The following is a 15,115-nucleotide window of genomic DNA, read 5'->3' on the forward strand; positions in this document are numbered from 1 at the left end:
TGTGACAAGGAACCGTGACTACAATGCATTTTAGAAGAATGAATAATTACTGAACCACTGGGGCCCGCTGGAGGCAGCATCACCACAACTCCCTCCCCTGCAGGCCTTGTTTCCAGTATGGAAGGCAAAGATGGGGTCTGGTTAGGGCTGGCTACCTGAGCTGTGGGCCAGGCCACTGTGGGGGAACTGCTGGAGCCAGGGGCACTCACCTGCTGCTGGCGGGCCTTCCACCAGGCCTGCAGGGTCCTGGCAGCGACCTCTCTCCTGTCAGAGCAGGGGCTGGGAATGGGGTCAGGGCCGAGGGACTCAGGGCAGCCCTCCTGCCCCTCCTCGCTGCAAGAATCCAGCTCTAAGTCAGGGTGCGAGTGCTCGCTGCAAGGTGAGGGCGAGAGGAGCAACTCGGGGTCCTGCAGGAAATGGAGGGGGTATGGGCTGCTGCACACAGATGCCTATCAGCCTTCAGGCAGGATATTGCCTGGCGGGCCACCTTGCTCCACTCATCAGATGAGACTAGGAATACATGTGCTGCATCTTTATTACACCTCTAGATCTAAACACACAACTCCAGGAGGAGGCACTGAGGAGGACGTGGTCCCAGTAGGAAGTCTGTCCACAGAACAGCCACAAGCCATCTTGCGACAGCATAGCTATAGTCCCAGCTACTGGGGGGAGGGGAACAAACTGAGAAGATGGCTATTTGAAGACAGCTGGGACAAAAAGTCTGCAAGATCCCATCTCAATAAATGAGCTGGGTATGATGGATTATACCTGCAATGCCAGGTACTAAAAAGGCAGGGGCTGGGAGGATCATGGTTTGAGGCCATTTGGGCAATACTTAGCGATACTCCACCACAACCAACAGGCTAGGTATGGTGGAGCATAACTATAATCTCAGCTGCCTGAAGCCATAGGCAGGGGGATCTCATCCCAAGCTGGGCAGGACAAAAATGTGAGACCCTATCTGAAAAATAAGCAAGAGGGGCTGGAGGCATGACTCCAGTGCTAGAGTACCTGCCTAGCAAGTGTGAGGTTCTTGGTTCAATCCCCACGATTGAAAAAAAATTGTGTTGGTATGCATATGAATCCCATGAGGCAACTGTGAAGAAATGTCTCAACCCACAATTCATCATTCACACGTGACGCTGAGCGTTAACCACCTCCAATACTCCCAGCTAAGCCCACTCCTCCTTTTGAAGATGGAATTGTGTGTGTGTGTGTGTGTGTGTGTGCACGCACGCGTGTGCACGCGCACGCCAGTCTTGATGCTTGAACTCAGGGCCTCGGTGCTGTCCCTGACCTTTGCTCAAGGCTGGCATTTTACCACTTGAGCCACAGTGTCACTTCCAGCTTTTTCTGAGTAGTATTATAGACAAGAATCTCATGGATTTCACTACATGGCTGGCTTTGAACTGCAATCCTCAGAACTCAGCCTCTTGAGTAGCTAGGATTATAGGCATTGAGTCCTGGTGCCCAGCTTGGAAATAGGTTGTTTTGTTTTGCCAGTCCTGGGGCTTGAATTCAGGGCCTGGACGCTGTCCCTGAGCTTCTTCTGCTCAAGACTAGCGTTCTACCACTTAAGCCACAACGCCACTTCTGGCTTTTTCTGTTTATGTGGTACTGAGAAATCAAACCTATCACTAAGCCATTTTCCTAGCCCTTCTAGACATATTTCTAAGTATAAATTTAAAAATATAAAGGGGTTGGGTGTGGTGGTACATGTCTGTAATCCTAACCCTCAAGAGGCTGAGGCAGGAGGATCCCATATTGAGTTTTTATTTTGTATGTACACGTGTACACACACTCAAGCGCATGTAATGGGCACACAGGACAGGGTCACACAGTCTATGTGGAAGGACACCTCCCCTGGTGGGTTCCTTGTCCAGTTAGCAGACAGGAAAGGAACCATCCCTGTCTTCATTTTTTTTTTTTTTGTCAGTCATAAAAGCAGGCAGGAAAACCTGCGGCTGTCTCCGTGTGAACTGTCATGGTGGGAGTGGTATGCGAACAGTCCCCTTCCAGGCCACACTTCCCACCAGCTGCAGGTGGAGGATGAGGGACAGGACCTAGGGTGGCCAGTTTCCAAATGTACAACAGTGACAGGTCACTAAGCCCTGCCACCACCCAGATCCTTCGAGCACCTAGCTGTGGCTTTCCCCAGTGCCCAAAGTGATCAGACCCCAGAGGGGACATTCCACCCCACCTGCCACACAGAATGAACGGCAGAGGGAAGTAGGGATCTTCCCCACACTTGCCTGTCCTGGGGCGGTGACCCTGGGGGCAAACACATGTGCAGGGAACATCAAAGGTGGAAGCGGGGCTGGGAATGTGATTCAAGGTCCTTTAGGTCATTGCCCAAAGCAATGGAAAAACCAGCAGCAACATCTGAAAATGCTTTTCAGAAAAGACAGGAGACCCCCATTGGCAGCCTTGCCCTGCCAGCAGGGGGTGCCAAGACCAGACACCGCAACATGGGAGAAAGGGCACAGATGGGGCTCTTGAAACCTCTCCCTGTGACCTCCCTGTCACCTGCAGCACTGTGATTTGTCTGGCTTATAACTGAGAATGTCAACCTGCTTTTAAGGCCCCAGGCAAACTAGGAACCAGCACTGGAAGAAGTCAGTCCAGATGGAAACCAAACCAAACCACACCAAGCCAAACCAAGCCAAACCCTATCTACCTTGTTCAATAAGGAGCAGGTCCTGGGACCTCAGCCATCCACCTGGAGCCCAAGGATTGTTTCCTAACCATCAGACCACCTGCTGCAAAGACCTGAAGCTTCTGGATGACAGTACAAGGGGAGGGAGCGGTTCCTCCTAGACCATGCTGTGCTTTTCTTTCTTTGGTTTTGGGTGGTGCTGGGGGTTGAAACCAGGGCCTCATGCATGCTAGGCAAGTACTCTAACATATAGCTTTTGTTTTTATGAGACAAGGTCTCACTATTGTAGTCCAGGCTGACCTTGAATTCGAGCTCCTCCTGCCTCAGCCTCCAGAGGCCAGGATTACAGGTAGGGACATCCACACCTAGCCTACAGGACTTATCACATACCATGTGAACCATGTGATGAGGCCTTGGAGCTTAGCATCTGGTCTTGGTTTTTGCATATGCAGATGTCAGCTGATACTTGCTACCTAGATGGTTGTCATGTACAACTCCCACACTCCATCCAGCTCCAGGACCAGCAGGCGGGTGTAAGAGACCCACTCCTCCAGGTCAGGTACAAGAGCCTCCCTTCCTGTGCCTGTTACAGAGCCGGGCAGCCTGAGAGGGCAATTCTCTGGCCATCAGCTGACCCAAGACTATAACCTTGGCCTCTACATGTACTGCTCAGTTTCAGAAATCCATCATGAAGGTCACATGATGGTCAGGAGAACAGGGAGCATGGGACACTGGCTAGGAGCAACCCCAGCTGAGCAGAGACAAAACAACAGACACTCTACCTCAGGGACCAGGTCCACGGGAGCCAAGTCCACAGGAGCTGCATCCACTGAAGTGACATCCTCAGGAGTCAGGACTATGGAAGCTTCATCCATGGGAGACAGGTCCACAGGAGACAGGTCCACAGGAGACAGGTCCACAGGAGACAGGTCCACGGGAGACAGGTCCACGGGAGACAGGTCAATAGGAACCTCACCCATGGAAGCCACGTCCATGGGAGCCACGTCCAGTGGAACATGTGTCTCTACTCTCTTAGTTTCTTCTAGCTCTTGACACTTCCTGGTCAGTGCTTGAATCTCCTCTCTGCAGTGGGAAGGGCATAGAGGGCATCTTAGTTGTCACTGGAGGAGCAATGGCTGGCCATCACACAACAGGACAGGCTGCAGAGAGCAGGTGGACACCTCCATAGCAGAGATAGCAGAGACCCTTCCACAAAGCAGTGCTTTCCGCCATCTCCTTGGGGCTGTCAGCCCAGCTGAGGGCCTCCAGAAACACCATCAGAACTCACCGCATGAATGATGGATTAGAAGGTATCATACAGGATTTTTCCTTTTGGTGCTGGGATGGAACCCAAACCCTCTCATATGCTCAGCACATTCTTTTTTTTTTTTTTTTTTTGTCGGTCGTGGGGCTTGAACTCTGGGCCTGGGCGCTGTCCCTCAGCTCTTCAGCTCAAGGCGAGCGCTCTACCACTTGAGCTACAGCGACACTTCCGGTTTTCTGGTGGTTTATTGGAGATAGGAGTCTCACGGTCTCTCCTGCCCGGGCTGGCTTTGAACCGCGATCCTCAGATCTCAGCCTCCTGAGTAGCTAGGATTACAGGCGTGAGCCACCAGCGCCCGGCGCTCAGCACATTCTTGACCACTGAGCTAGCTACACATGGCTAAGCTTCTTGGGGGGTGCTTTTTGTTTTTTTGTGTTATACTAGAGCTTGAATTCCGGGCCTCCTGCTTACAAGCATTGTACCAGTTAAAAGAAACCTTTACCTATTGGGGACTCCCTTCTCAGCAGTAGCCCCTTGTGCCCGGCCCACACTGTTGCCCTGCTCCTCTAAGGAGCTGCATCCTCTGGTGGTTTGTGGCCCCCTTCCCGTGCTCCTGGCTCCCCTACCATGCAGGCAACCTGTACTCTGGCTCTGAAGAGCAGCGCTCCTCTGCAGGAGGTGGGAGGCACCCTGCTGAGGGGCTATGTGGCCCAGAGCAGAAGGTGACTGCACCCTTCAGCTGTCCACAGGAAGTACAGAGGTGGCCCACATATCACAGGGCCAATGCTGGTCTACAATTGGAAGCTACTCCTGGGGTTGGAGTTTTACTCAAAAGGCAAAAGAACACTGGTGTAAGCACCCAGGAAGAGGTGTGCCTCTGTGCGCTGAGACTCCAGGGGCGGGGGTGTCCCGCCAGACAGGAAGGTGCAAGTGCGCCAGTCCTTGCCCAAGATGCAGCCCACTTACTGCAGAGCCTGCTCACGCTCCCATCGCTTCTGCTCCTCCTTCCTGGCCTTTTCCAGCTCCTGCTCCAGGCTGGCCTTCGTGTGCAGCAGCTGTTTCACTTCCACCCTGAAGGCACAAAACCATGTTCCCATGGTTGCCTGCAGAGCCCAGGAGCCCCAGTGCCTGATGGCTGTGCTTCCTCAGCAGAGCAGCACAGACCTCAGCTGCACATGGAGACCCAGGGCCCCCTGGTAAATGAGCTAGACGCTCCTCAAGTGTGGAGAAGAGTCCTGTCTGTCACGAAGGAAGGGGTCCCTAAATGGTGGCTTCATAGACGCTGTCAGAAGTGATGTGCTTCATTAAGAACCCCCTCAGGGGCTGGGAAGGTGGCTCAGTGGTAGAGTGCTTGCCTTGCATGCATGAGTCCCTGGGTTTGATTCTTCAGCACCACATAAGCAGAAAAACCTAGAAGTGGTGCCTTTCTAATCTGACATCACTCTGCCTCAGATCTCACTGGCCACACAAATTTCTCTCTAGGAAACAGGGCAGCGAGCCTACTGGGAGACAGGTGTGGTCCACCCCATGACGTCAGAGGTGGAGGAGGCCTGCCTGGGACAAGGGCACAGGCACCTACTCGAACTCCAGCAGCTGTCCCCGCAGCCAGCTGCGCTCCTGCCGCAGCTCTCGCATGGCCTCCTGCAGGGGCTCCGGCTCCTCCGATGGTGGTGGTGGCTGCGGTGGAGGCGGTGGTGGAGCTTTTGGTAGCTTGTGCACAGACGTGCTAGACGTGGACAGGGGCAGAGGATTCAGCCTCGCCAGCTCTGTGGTTGGGAGCTTTACACCCTCTTGCGAACTCAGTTTCTGGAGGCAACATAGACATTTGTGAACATTATTACCACTTGGGAAAGCCAGAAGATGAGCCACGGAGAACACTTTGTTCATGAACCACCATGGACCATGAGCCACACGCACAAGGCTCTGGTATGTGGAAGTGTGGCTGTGGGACGCGGGATCGGAGGGGGACAGCTGAGGGGCTGAGGGGGAGGGGTGGCCTTGGAGCCTCTGGGCAGCAGCAAAAAGGGCAGGAGGCAGGTGAGAGTTAAGTGCCTCTTCTATTTGTGCTCTCCTCTTCAAGTCAAGCAGTCCCCCACCTTAGGGCTTTCCACCTTGAACCAGGTTCCAGTTGTGCCAGCAGAACCCTGGGTCACACTGACCATGCTGACCTCATTCCCCTGGGCCTGGAACTCCTGCTCCCACTTCACAGTCCTGCCCTGCCCACTTGCTTGCATCTCCCAGCCAGCTTTACTTGTAACACACACGCAGTGCATGGCAGTGCCTTACATGTGCTATTTTGGATATGTGTGAACATATTTCAAGTGTTCTCCCCTAGGGTTTGCTCTGCTTTGCCAAAGAGCCGAAGGACATAGTGGGATGCAGGACCAGGTACACCCATGTGGGCTGAGGGAATGCCACCTCCCAGGTTTTTTGGCTGGAAGAACAGCTTCCTGCACCCTCAAGAGTCACAAGGGGTAAAGAAGAGTTTGGAGGAACCGCAGAGCAGAGTCCACAGGATGCATGCACCACTGGGTTGTGGGGACTCAAGGGTCATGTGCACCCACCTGTGGCTACACAGGACATTCACTTATGCGGGCTCTGTGGCTGTTTGTTTACTTGGTGGTACTGGGTAGGCAAGAGCTCGCTCTATCATTTGGCCTAAATCTCTATAAAAAGAGAGCCATAGCCAGGTGGTGGTGGCTCAAGCCTGTAATCCCAATTACTCAGAAGGCTGAGATCTGGGGATCATGGATTAAAGCCAGCCCAGGTAGGAGTCCTTAGGATTCTTATTTCCAATTAACTCTCGGGGGTGGGGGTGGGGGGTGGGGAGACCCACAAAACAAAACCCAGAAGTGGAGCTGTGACTCAAGTGGTAGAGGACTAGCCTTAAGTAAAAAGCTCAGGGACAGAACCCAGGTCCTGAGACCAGCACACAAAAACCAACCCAACCTAGTCCTCAGGGCCCATGCTCTTTAATTTGTGCTTAGGGCCACGTGCTGGCCAGCCACTGTGCACACCCACCCGGCGACCTGTCTTCACTGTGCATTCCTCGGCGGAGGCCCGCGCCACTCACTCACCCTTTCCAGTTCCGCAATGCGTCTCAGTAGCCGGGGCTTGCTCCAGTCCATGTAACCTAACGGGAAGGGCAGGTGTGCACAGGCCTCTGTAGCTGCATGGCCTTCTCAGTGATGGCCTCCTTGCCTCCCCCTGTGCATCTTTCAACAACTTCCTGGCCCAGAGATGACTGACATGAAAGGGCTGTCTGAAATCACAATACTAATGCTTGAATATCCTGGTTTAACCCAGCAAGGTCGCCAAGGACTTCTGCCTTGCCAAACCCCAAGCTCCATCCTTGGTACTTACTCCAAGCCCTCTGGCACAGCTGCTTCACGGGCTACTTCCCAGTCTTCCTGAGCGCAGGGCTGACCTGCTCTTCTCCTCGACTCCTGCTCTTGCTTGCTCTCAAGGCAGCCTCCCTTGGTTCCACACTCAGCAGACCCACACACTGCCCACGGCCTGCCTCCACCTCCCCACGCCTCAGACCTCACCTGCCCCACAGGCCATGCCACCGCGTGGTCACCATGGCAGGGGAGCCTGTGCTCTGATCCCATCCTGCTCTACCTCCAGGGCCACATTGTAGGGTCCCGACATGTCTTCTTTGAGCCGACACATCCACTTTCTAGAACAAGCTGCTCACAGCACATGCCCTTCACATCACTGGGGCCACCTCACATCTCCCCTGGCAGAATGAGACCTTACTTCCTCCCTCATGTCTGTCCCCCCGCTCTCCCTCCCCACCAGTGGTCTGCGGGAAATACTCTTTGTTTTGGAGACGGTGGGCGAGTTGCTTAGCACACGGTCCAGGTCTTCCTTCAAACTCTGGTTCTCTTCGGTCAGCTCCTGGACGCTGCGGGACAGGTTCAGCAGGGCGCTGCTCATCTTCCTCTGTCTTTTCAGGCCAGGCTTCTCCATCAAGGGCCTGGCAACAATAGAGGCAAGGCTGAGGCTAGGTTTCTTGACTGGCTTAAAATGGCTTCCAATGAGAGATGAGCTTCAAGTCTTGGCCTGTTGCTTTCTGGTGGGGAGCTGAGTGGTCTTACATTTGAGAATCTACAGTCAAGTAGGGAACACTAACTCTGAACCCCAAATAAAATGTTAACCCGTGATAGACTCCATTTTTTTTTGCGTCCGGTCGTGGGGCCTGAACTCTGGGCCTGGGTGCTGTCCCTCAGCTCTTCAGCTCAAGGCTAGCGCTCTACCACTTGAGCCACAGTGCCACTTCCGGCTTTTTTCTTTTTGCTTATGTGGTGCTGAGGAATCGAACCTAGGGCCTCATGCATGCAAGGCAAGCGCTCTACCACTGAGCCACCTTCCCAGCCCTCCATTTTTTTTTTTTTTTAATCAGTTATGAGGCTTAACTCTGGGCCTGGGTGCTGTCCCTCAGCACTTCAGCTCAAGACTCGAGCTCTACCACTTGAGCCACAGGTCAACTTCTAGTTTTCTGTGGTTCATTGGAGATAAGAATCTCAGACTTTCCTGCCCAGGCTGGTTTTGAACCAAGATCTTCAGATCTTAGCCTCTTGAGTAGCTAGGATTACAGGTGTGAGCTACTGGTACCCAGCTTTGTACTCCCATTCTTATTATAAAAATTGTATTCAGGAGCCGGGCGCTGGTGGCTCATGCCTGTAATCCTAGCTACTCAGGAGGCTGAGATCTGAGGATCACGGTTCAAAGCCAGCCTGGGCAGGAGAGACCGTGAGACTCCTATCTCCAATAAACCAACAGAAAACCGGAAGTGGCGCTGTAGCTCAAGTGGTAGAGCGCTCGCCTTAAGCTGAAGAGCTGAGGGACAGTGCCCACGCCCAGAGTTCAGGCCCACAACCAGCAACAACAAAAACTGTATTCAGAGCCAGGGGCTGGGAAGGTGGCTCCGTGGTAGAGTGCTTGCCTTGCATGCATGAGGCCCTGGGTTCAATTCCTTAGCACCACATACGCAGAAAAACCCAGCAGTGGCTCTGTGGCTCAAGTGGTAGAGTGCTAGCCTTAAGCTGAAGAGCTGAGGGACAGTGCCCACGCCCAGAGTTCAGGCCCACAACCAACAATAACAAAAACTGTATTAAGAGCCGGCACCAGTGGCTCACTCCTGTAATCCTAGCTTCTCAGGAGGCTGAGATCTGAGGATTGAGGTTCAAAGCCAGCCTGGGCAGAAAAGTCTGTGGCTTAAAAGTGGTAGAGCACTAGCCTTGAGTTGATGCCCAGAGTTCAAGCCCCACAATCGATCAAAAAACAAAACAAAACAAAACATTTATCTGCAAATTAGCTGAGCACCAGTGGTGCACACCTGTAACCCTAGCTACTTAGAGAAGGTTGAGATCCAGAAGAATGCAGTTCAAGGCCATCCTGGGCAGAAAATTCTGCAAAATCCCATCTCCAATTAATCAGCAAAGAGGCAGGCTAGAGGCATAATTCAGTGGTAGAGTGCTAGCCATGAGTAAGAAAGCCAAGCAGGTGTGAGGTTCTGAGTTCAAACCCTAGTACCAGAAAAAAAACCAAAACAACTACAACAAAAAAATCCCTGTAAACTAAAACCAGTGCTCATGGGGCTTTTGAGGTGAGCCATGCATGTGTGGAGGGCTGAGAAATCTCTGAGGCCATGCCATCCTCTTATGGGGAGACAACACTCTTTTCACTGCTTGTTTAGGGCAGCACAGATACTACTGCACTTTTGTGGCTTTGAGTTGTGATTTCACTGCTGGAGATGGGTCAGGACACAGCTGAAGCACTGTCCCGCTTTCTGCATGTGATGAGGCCATGAAGGTATGCGTAAAAGGGCCCGGCTAGGGCAGGGCAGACAGAGTAAAGAGGAACATAGAAAGCTGCTGCTGAGAGCATGGAGGTTGCCAGAGCCTGAGCCTGCATCACCCAGAGCTGAGGCGCAGGCTCTGCTGACCCAATGCTCATGGGAACTTTACGGAACAATACTCATTTCTCTCTCTCTCTCTCTACTGTGTATGTCCTGGAGCTCGAAATCAGGTCCTAGGTGCTTTGAGCTTCTTTTGCTCAAGGCTGGTGCTTTACCACTTGAGCCACAACTCCAATTCTGGCCTTTTGGTAGTTTATTAGAGATAAGTGTCTCATGGAATTTCCTGCCTGTGCCAGCTTTGATCCTCAGATTTCAGTCTCCTGAACAGCCAGGATTATAGGCATGTCCAGCTAAGTCTGCCTTTTTATTGGCTGAGATGGGGTCTTGTAAACTTTTTGTCTAGGCTGGTCTTGAATCAAGATTCTCTAAATCTCCACCTCTTGAGCAGCTGAACTTATAGACATAGGCTATTGCGTCCAGCTTTGCCGAACTGATGACTGAGCCCAGGATCTCAAGCATGCTAAGCAAGGGCACTACCACTTGAGTTAGGCCCCAGCCTTTGATTCGGGTAAAAGCAGTGGCTCGAGGATCTGCTTAGTAAGGCAGGTCTGCCTTTGGCAGTGCTAGTGGGAAAGTGCCAGGTGGAATGAGTCATGTGTAGAGTATGGGTCAACTGTGGCAGGCATAGTCACAAGGTACAGCAGCAACCCAGGTGCGCACATGCAGCTCTTGCCCCACAAGGATGCAGCCACGGGCCCTGCTGCCAAGGCAGACATGAGGGAGGGGCCGCTTCCTGGAGGGGCTACCTGCTGCAGGATTGGCAGAAACATTAGAAACCAGCGCTGAGCAGTACGTACTTCTTCCCTGATGCTTCGGAGCTCGCCAGCAGAGTCTGGAGACGGTGGATCTGGAAGGACCAAGTGAGAGTGTCAGAAAAACATGAGTATGCCATCAGCCTTCCCCCATTTCTGCCTCCTGTGGGACCACACACTAAGCTGCTGGGACTTGCGGTCACGCTGCACTGCGCATGCATGGCCAGCATGACCCTGGCTGGCAGTTGCTTTTCCCAACAGGCCTGCTTGTGAGCATGCACCCTGCCCACATCAGGAGCACCCGTACCTCCTCATCGTAGGTCTCCATGGCGATCCGCATTTCCTCCAGGTTGGTAGTCTTCATGTCTGCCTGAAGTTTGCTGGAAACCCAAAACCCAAGTTCAGAGTTACCACAGCAAGGCCAGGGTCCAGGGCCATGTGGGCATTCAGGGAAGGGATGACTTTGGAAGAGAACTGGGATGGGAAAGAGATCTTCTGTGGCTCTGGCTTTCAATTAAGTGTAGTGGCTGACAGAGGACACTTCATGTTCAGCCCTTCCCAAGCGGCTTCCTCACAAGGCTGCCTCAGCAAGCAGATGAGCCGCAGAGCACTGGGGCCAGGGAGGAGTGGGTGAAGAGAGGGATGAGGTTTAAGAGTTATTTTCTGTCTCAGGCTCCTGACATGTTAAGGGCCTCACACTATAGGTGCCAAGACACAGGAGAGTGGAGCACCCAGAAACTCAGAAGCAGACTCCAAGAGAAACAAGGAGTGGGGGACTGCAGGATGGGATGCAGGAGTGGGGGGGTCCACAGGAGAGGACACAGACCAGACAGGTGGACGCGGTTTTCCCTTGTCCCTCTGTTGGGAGCGGTCTTGCTATGTAGCTCAGACTGGCCTCACACTCAATCCTGAGCGACATGCACTACCAAGCTGGTGATGGTGTCCCTTAAACAGCATTAACTACAGCCAAGACAACATTCTCTTGGCACTAAAAAGACCAGGAAAAAAAGAAGATGGGGAAAGAAACATGGACAGCTAAGCTACAGACCAACTGCAAGACAGGCCCAGTGCCATGTAGCCAGGGGAGAGAATGGGGCATTATGGGGAGACGGTAGATCTGGCATCAGCAACCAAGAAAAGGATGCTGGAGACAAAGAGACACTAGCAAGAAAACAGAGATGCAGGAGCAAGCGGTCGGTCCCTGCTAGCGGGGGCCGAGGGCGGGCATGCTCACACCTGATAGTGCCATCCTTTTCCTTACACTGCTGTTCCAGCCGGAAGATCCTCTGCTTGAGCCCAGTGATGACCTGCTGGCAGAGGGAGGCCACTTCAGCCAGCATCTCTGGAACCTAAGCTCTCCCCACTCTTGCTGGAGGCTCAGGCCCATATGAGTCACACAATCCCACCCCGCTGGCCCCTTCCACTTGTCCATCCTTCTTTCTTTCCTAATGCTGTCCTGCCATGTAGGCCACTGCCCTACTCACTCAGAGTGCAGGGGACAAAGAGCACAAGACACAGGCAATGGTGGCAGCAGCACCAGTGGTGGCAGCGGTCCCTGAGCACACTGCATGCCTAGGAGAATGGGCAGGCTGCACTGTCCACCACTTCTCTCCAGGAAGCTAATGAGACCCTTTGTCTTTCCTCAAAACAATTACGGCTTTATGGAGGAGGCCACTCTCCTCGCCTGCTACCCCTCAGCAGGCACCTGCCCAGCCCGCAGGGCACCTGTTGTGCAGGGGCCCACTGCTGGCGTGCACACGCTGAGTGCAGGCACACCAGCACACTGGGGAGTGCAAGCTGCCCTTCTCAGTCCTCCTGACCCCCAGCTCTTCCTATATGTATACATCTGCAATGTTCTACAACAGGACGTATGAATTCTGAGAGACTCTTCTTTCCCATTAACCAGCAAAAAGCGAGAAATGGAGATGTGGCTCAAGTGGCAGAGAGCCTTGAATGCAAAAGCTGAGAGATGAGCCTGTGAGTTCAAATCCTAGTACTGGCACATCAAAAAACAAAACAAAAAAACCCCAACAATTTGACTGCTGTGACTTTGAAGCTTGATTGTCAGGTTTCAGCTTGCTAAGTAGCTGGGATTACAGGCATGTTCCACATGTCTGCAGTGGGCAGCATCTGACCAACTACTGCCTTTGCAGTAACATTCACTAACAATACTGTGTAGGTGCCAGGCACGCCAGTTCTGCTGTCACTGAAGGTAGTTTTGATCTTTTGTGTGGTTTGTTGCTTTACAGTGTGGGCTTTGCCCAGCAGTCTAACTTCTTTCTTTCTTGCTGTCTTTCTTTCTTTCTCTCTTTCTCTTTCCTCCCTTTCCTGCTTTTTTTTCTTTCTTTCTCTCTCTCTCTTTCTGTCTTTGGGCTTGAACTCTGGGCCTGGGCGCTGTCCCTCAGCTCTTCAGCTCCAGGCTAGCACTCTACCAACTGAGCCACACAGCACCACTTCCAGTTTTCTGGTAGTTTATTGGGGATAAGTCTCATGGACTTTCCTGCCTGGGCTGGCTTTGAACTGCAATCATCAGATCTCAGCCTCCTGAGTAGCTAGGATTACAGGTGTGAGCCACCGGCCCTGGCTCAGCAGTCTAATTTCTTCTCCTAAGGATGTCCTGGTGCTGGGATGACTGGGCTGGGACAGAGCTGGTGTAGCCAGGGCAACCTGACTTAGGCAAATCTGTTCCATGATTTCAGGAACTCTGTTACACAAGAGCAAACGTGTCACACCTTTGTGCAAACTGAACAGCCTCACAGCACAGCTGCGGTACCAAACATACTTGCTTAGCCAGGAGTGTGGTCTGTGATCCCCACTGCTCCAGAGGCTAAGGGTGGGGATGGCCCAGGGCCAGCTGCAACACTCTGATGCTGCCACTAACTTCATTCATTGGTTACTTGATTAATAGAACTACTTTCCTGTAGAAGCATCCAGATCCATCCAGAAGCCTTTGGTAAGAGCACAGGGGCAGGCCCTCATTGCCTTGACGAGATACAGCACATTTCCCCTCATACACATCACGCATGTGCTGCATTTCAGACGATGGTTCTCTTTTGAGGGTTGTAGAGATTTTTTTGACACATTCTGGGCAGAAAGCAACTCTTGGGTTGCTTGGTTTCATCCTCCCTCTTGTTATATGGTTCCATTTCCACCTTAGTGTGGAGGATTTTTATGCAAATGTTGATTCTAGGTTATAGAGTGCATGAGTCATATCATTACCCTACTCTCTGTACTGGGTAACACAGAAACTGGCTTCTCCATCCACAGACGGTACCTCCTCCATGCCTCTGTCACCAGGCATGCGCCCCATCCATGGACGGTGACTCCTTTATTCCTCTGTCACCTGGCATGCACACCATCCATGGATGGTGACTCCTTTATTCCTCTGTCACCTGGCAGGTATACCAGATGCCTCAGCACGGCCACACTGCAGCCTTCCCAGCCCCAGTGCCTGTCACTCTGCAGAGGGGCACACTGCCTGATCCACCATGTCAAGGACATGGGCTGCCCTGCCTGTGTGAATCACACAACCTGGCTGTGCACTGGACCAGCTGCCACCTTGGTTCTTATCTCTGACATTCATTTTTTTACTTCTGTGAAGCCTGCTCACCTCATCTTATTCCTCATAACAAATCCTGAGGCATCATTTTATCACTCTATGGCTCTGTGAACAGTTCTAGAAAGTTCTGGTCCCCCTCTTCCCCTCAGCAATGTTTGTGCAAGCATAGTCCTCAGTGTCCCTACCTGTGATGTTGGAGGCAGGCTCTACTCACCCAGCCAGAATCAGGCCTCTTGTCTGCCAGAGTCCGGATGAAGTCAGAGCCCTGCAGTAAGCGGATAGAAGCAGGAGAGGTAGGCGCCTCCCCCCTGCCCCATCCCCAGGCTTCAGCTCCCACCCCACCCGTGGGCCATGGCTGACTTACCCGCCCTGGGTCCAGCAGCTGCTCTATCTGCCGGTCCTTCCTGTTGTTTTCTTCTTCCAAGCGCCGCAGCTTCGTCCTCATCAGGTCCACATCGTTTTTCTGCATGTGCAGCAACTGGAGCAGAGAGGGCCAGCACACATGTGACACATGAGCGTACATTGGGACACATGGTCCCTGAGGGGCATCCTGAGCCACAGGCAGCTTCCAAAGAAGTCTGCCTCCCTTTGGAGCGGACTGTGAAGATCGTGGGTCACAATAAGGACCTTTTATGAGGAGGTGGTAAAGATGAAGAACATTTAATGTCCTCACTTGGAAAAGGTTTGTGCATTCTGGGAAACCTAAAAACCTGACCAGTGTAAGTTAAGCCCAGGTTGGCTGGTGTAGGGGATATCCCAGCATCATGAGGCCCAGGGCTTGATCCCAGCACCACAAGGAAGGAGGAAGAGAAGGAAAGAAGTGAAACTTTGATATAGAACAGGAAGCCCCTTTGGTTTTCTTTCTACTTCATCTGGATGGAGTATGAAGAAGTTAACACCAACTGGCAGACAATAAAAGCCTTCAAAATGAATTGGGCGCCAGTGGCTCACACCTGTAACC

At 52.7% G+C, this 15,115-nt stretch overlaps 1 protein-coding gene across 9 annotated transcripts in view; it reads right to left on the reverse strand.

The window, feature by feature from the left end:
* The window catches only part of Iqce (IQ motif containing E), a 40,604-nt gene that overhangs the window by 9,932 nt on the left and 15,557 nt on the right, over positions 1-15,115 (reverse strand). For 7 of the 9 annotated variants that reach the window (XM_070033447.1, XM_070033445.1, XM_070033448.1 and 4 more), the window contains 11 exons: positions 14,519-14,632; positions 14,369-14,419; positions 11,832-11,905; positions 10,903-10,975; positions 10,641-10,690; positions 7,739-7,899; positions 6,998-7,053; positions 5,500-5,726; positions 4,887-4,991; positions 3,439-3,739; positions 210-407 (listed from right to left, as the gene is read on the reverse strand). In XM_070033447.1, the coding sequence (XP_069889548.1) occupies positions 210-407; positions 3,439-3,739; positions 4,887-4,991; positions 5,500-5,726; positions 6,998-7,053; positions 7,739-7,899; positions 10,641-10,690; positions 10,903-10,975; positions 11,832-11,905; positions 14,369-14,419; positions 14,519-14,632 (1,410 nt within the window). The remainder of the gene's footprint in view (positions 1-209; positions 408-3,438; positions 3,740-4,886; positions 4,992-5,499; positions 5,727-6,997; positions 7,054-7,738; positions 7,900-10,640; positions 10,691-10,902; positions 10,976-11,831; positions 11,906-14,368; positions 14,420-14,518; positions 14,633-15,115) is intronic. The other 2 variants (XM_070033449.1, XM_070033444.1) reach the window with 1 other exon arrangement.

The sequence above is a fragment of the Dipodomys merriami genome, unplaced genomic scaffold (assembly GCF_024711535.1).
Source record: "Dipodomys merriami isolate MVZ:Mamm:240054 unplaced genomic scaffold, mDipMer1.0.p SCAF_22, whole genome shotgun sequence".
Lineage (NCBI taxonomy): Eukaryota > Metazoa > Chordata > Mammalia > Rodentia > Heteromyidae > Dipodomys > Dipodomys merriami.